Raw genomic sequence first — 2,500 nt, forward strand, 5'->3', positions numbered from 1 at the left:
TTACACTCAATCTGTGATATTTCATTTCCTCGCCATGCCGGACAAGGACGATAGAGTGAATCTTCAGGTTAGGTACAGTAGTAGAGAGAGTATCGCGACTGACGAGGAGCACAAGCCTCTGATATCTAGCGGTGAAGAGAGTAAGCCTTGCAACGGCGTGAGGGGCCAGGGCAAACTTGGTGACCCAGCTTCTGAGCATGACCTCGATAATGACCCCGAGAGTGCAATTCCGTTACTGCCTTCGGAGGCAGAGGCGGAGAAAGTGGAGGTCTTTCCACCAACCGTCATAAAAATCCAGGGACACGTGGATAGCAGTGGGGCGAACGGCTGCAGGCCTAAAACAAGTTTAGTGGAGCCCCTGTGCTCGACTCTGTGGCCCAGTGACGGAAGTGTAGTGAATGGTCTGGGTGTACAGGCAGTGAATCAACAGCACCCCGTGAGGCACAGTAATGGCACGCCAGTGGTGTATGTGACAGATCGTGGTGGCACCACGTACTCGGCCGTGCCCACCGTGGCGGTGGCGCCCTTGTATAGCCAAGCCCCGACGTGTCCTGTGAAGGGCGCACACGGGTCGCGGGTGGGCGTGCGGCTGCAGGGGACGCACCACGTGTTTACTATCGTGCCTGTGGGAAGTGGCGAGCTGTTAGCCGAGCAGCAGCAAGACGTAAAGACAGAGCCGAATGCGCCGACGCCGCATGCCATCGTCAACAGCACTTCCCCCTTACCGCGGCACCCGGCGTGTGCCGCGACTGCCATCGTTACTTCACCCACGCAGCGCCAGGCACTGATCACCACCGCGGCCCCTCCTATGCGCAAGATCTCGGCCACCAGCATGAGAGCGGCGCCTACCATTCCCATGAGCATGGTAGCGACCCTACCTAAGGGGTTGGGCCCCCCTCACAACCACTACAGCACCCTAATGACGCCCCCTAATATGGCCGTGAATTACAACCCCTACCACACCATCACGGGCATGGTGCCGTCCACGTACCCAGGGCGAGAGTATGGCGTCGGCGGGGGAGTGTCTTTCCTTCCGCAGAGGGAGTATGGCGTGGGCAGCTCGCCTTTTTACCAGCGAGGCGAATACGGAGTGGGGGGAGGCGTTCCTCAGTCTTTAGGACCGGTTATGGCACAGCGGGGGCCTCACGGCGTGCCACCCTCACTGGCACCTGTGGTGGCACCGCGAAGCCCCTTCGCCAGCAGCATCCAGGGTGCTGGTGCCGTTCCCTCTCCTCCCAGAGGCATGCAGCGTGTAGCTACCATGCCCTGCTCCTCCAGACCCATGGCATACCACATGACCACTCGACCTCTAAGTCCCCCGGGGGGTTGGGTGGGCCCAGTCCCCCCCCAGCCCCCTACATCTGAACAGCTGACCGTTCACTCCGTCAATCAGATGACGGTACAGTCAGCTGGTGGACTTAGTATCGACGTAGGAAGCACTGATGGCCGTAATGTGACAGTGCGTGGCGCGCTCACCTCACCCGATCAACTGCCCTACCTGCCAGCTGTATTCAGGTAATGTCATTGCAAATATTTGTTCCGTCGACTACACATTATGATGATACACTTATTCACTCCAAATGAATAACCAACACTTTCATGCATTGGCCTGTCCTTCCACCATCACCTTGTCCTTCCTTCATTATGCATTGCATTTCGTCATCGAATTCATCTCGTTTGTTGTTATCGTTCCACTATACCGTTGTAGGCTACAAGTATGTCGCACTATCATGGCGGTAACACCTTCAATATTTTGCTATCAGCATCATTACCGCCCTTTTAGCACCTGATAAGTTTTTCACCTTACATAGACCTATACTTTACACGCATTTACACTCAGCATCTCAGACTTAACCAGGAAGAAATATAAGCAAGGGGAATATTGTTTTTGTTTTGTTTGCGTGCTCTGTAAGATTAAAAGTCCTCCATGGCGGGAGAGGTAAACAAACGAATATTCAAGTAGTCTGAAGTGTGGTCTGTTGTAAATTTGAGTGAAGGCGATATCTAATGGGGAGTCGAGTAAACAGGAGAAGAGAGGGGGTAACAAAGCAAAAGGAAAATGGGAGGGATCGCAGATGAGGGAGAAAAGTGGAAGGAAAGGAAAGTAGGGAATGTTTGTGAAAGTGAGAAAAGCATGATAGAAAGCAGGATAAAAATAGTAGATTGAATGATGCGGCTTGTTGGAAAGAACAAGGTTAAGGGAAGTAGAAGAGACGGGGAGAGGAAAAGGGAGGGATGAAAGAAAGGCCATTAAGTGGTGTTAATTGAAGCATAGGCAAATGACATACCATAAGTTACCAAAAATAAACATCAGGGATGAAGAAGGGTAAATAATAAACAATCGGTGAAAGTTCTAGAACCAAAACAATGCACATAACGTCGCCTGTGAGTTTGGTGGCGGATTTCTTGCATTTGGTGATCGTTTCCCCTCGCCAAAAAAGAAATAGGAATTTTATTGTTTAGTCTGCACTTGATGCGAGAGAAGCTCATAAGTCCACGC

The 2,500-nt window shown here is 52.2% G+C and overlaps 1 protein-coding gene across 1 annotated transcript in view; it reads left to right on the forward strand.

The window, feature by feature from the left end:
- LOC122266224 (sodium- and chloride-dependent GABA transporter ine) overlaps positions 1 to 2,500 on the forward strand; it is a 96,895-nt gene that overhangs the window by 90 nt on the left and 94,305 nt on the right. The window contains exon 1 of the mRNA XM_086537089.1: positions 1 to 1,515. This exon is cut by the window's left edge and continues 90 nt beyond it. Coding sequence (XP_086393215.1) covers positions 35 to 1,515 — 1,481 coding nt within the window. The 5' untranslated portion in view covers positions 1 to 34. The remainder of the gene's footprint in view (positions 1,516 to 2,500) is intronic.

The sequence above is a fragment of the Penaeus japonicus genome, unplaced genomic scaffold (assembly GCF_977035675.1).
Source record: "Penaeus japonicus unplaced genomic scaffold, GWHDUDI00000001_assembly GWHDUDI00000005, whole genome shotgun sequence".
Lineage (NCBI taxonomy): Eukaryota > Metazoa > Arthropoda > Malacostraca > Decapoda > Penaeidae > Penaeus > Penaeus japonicus.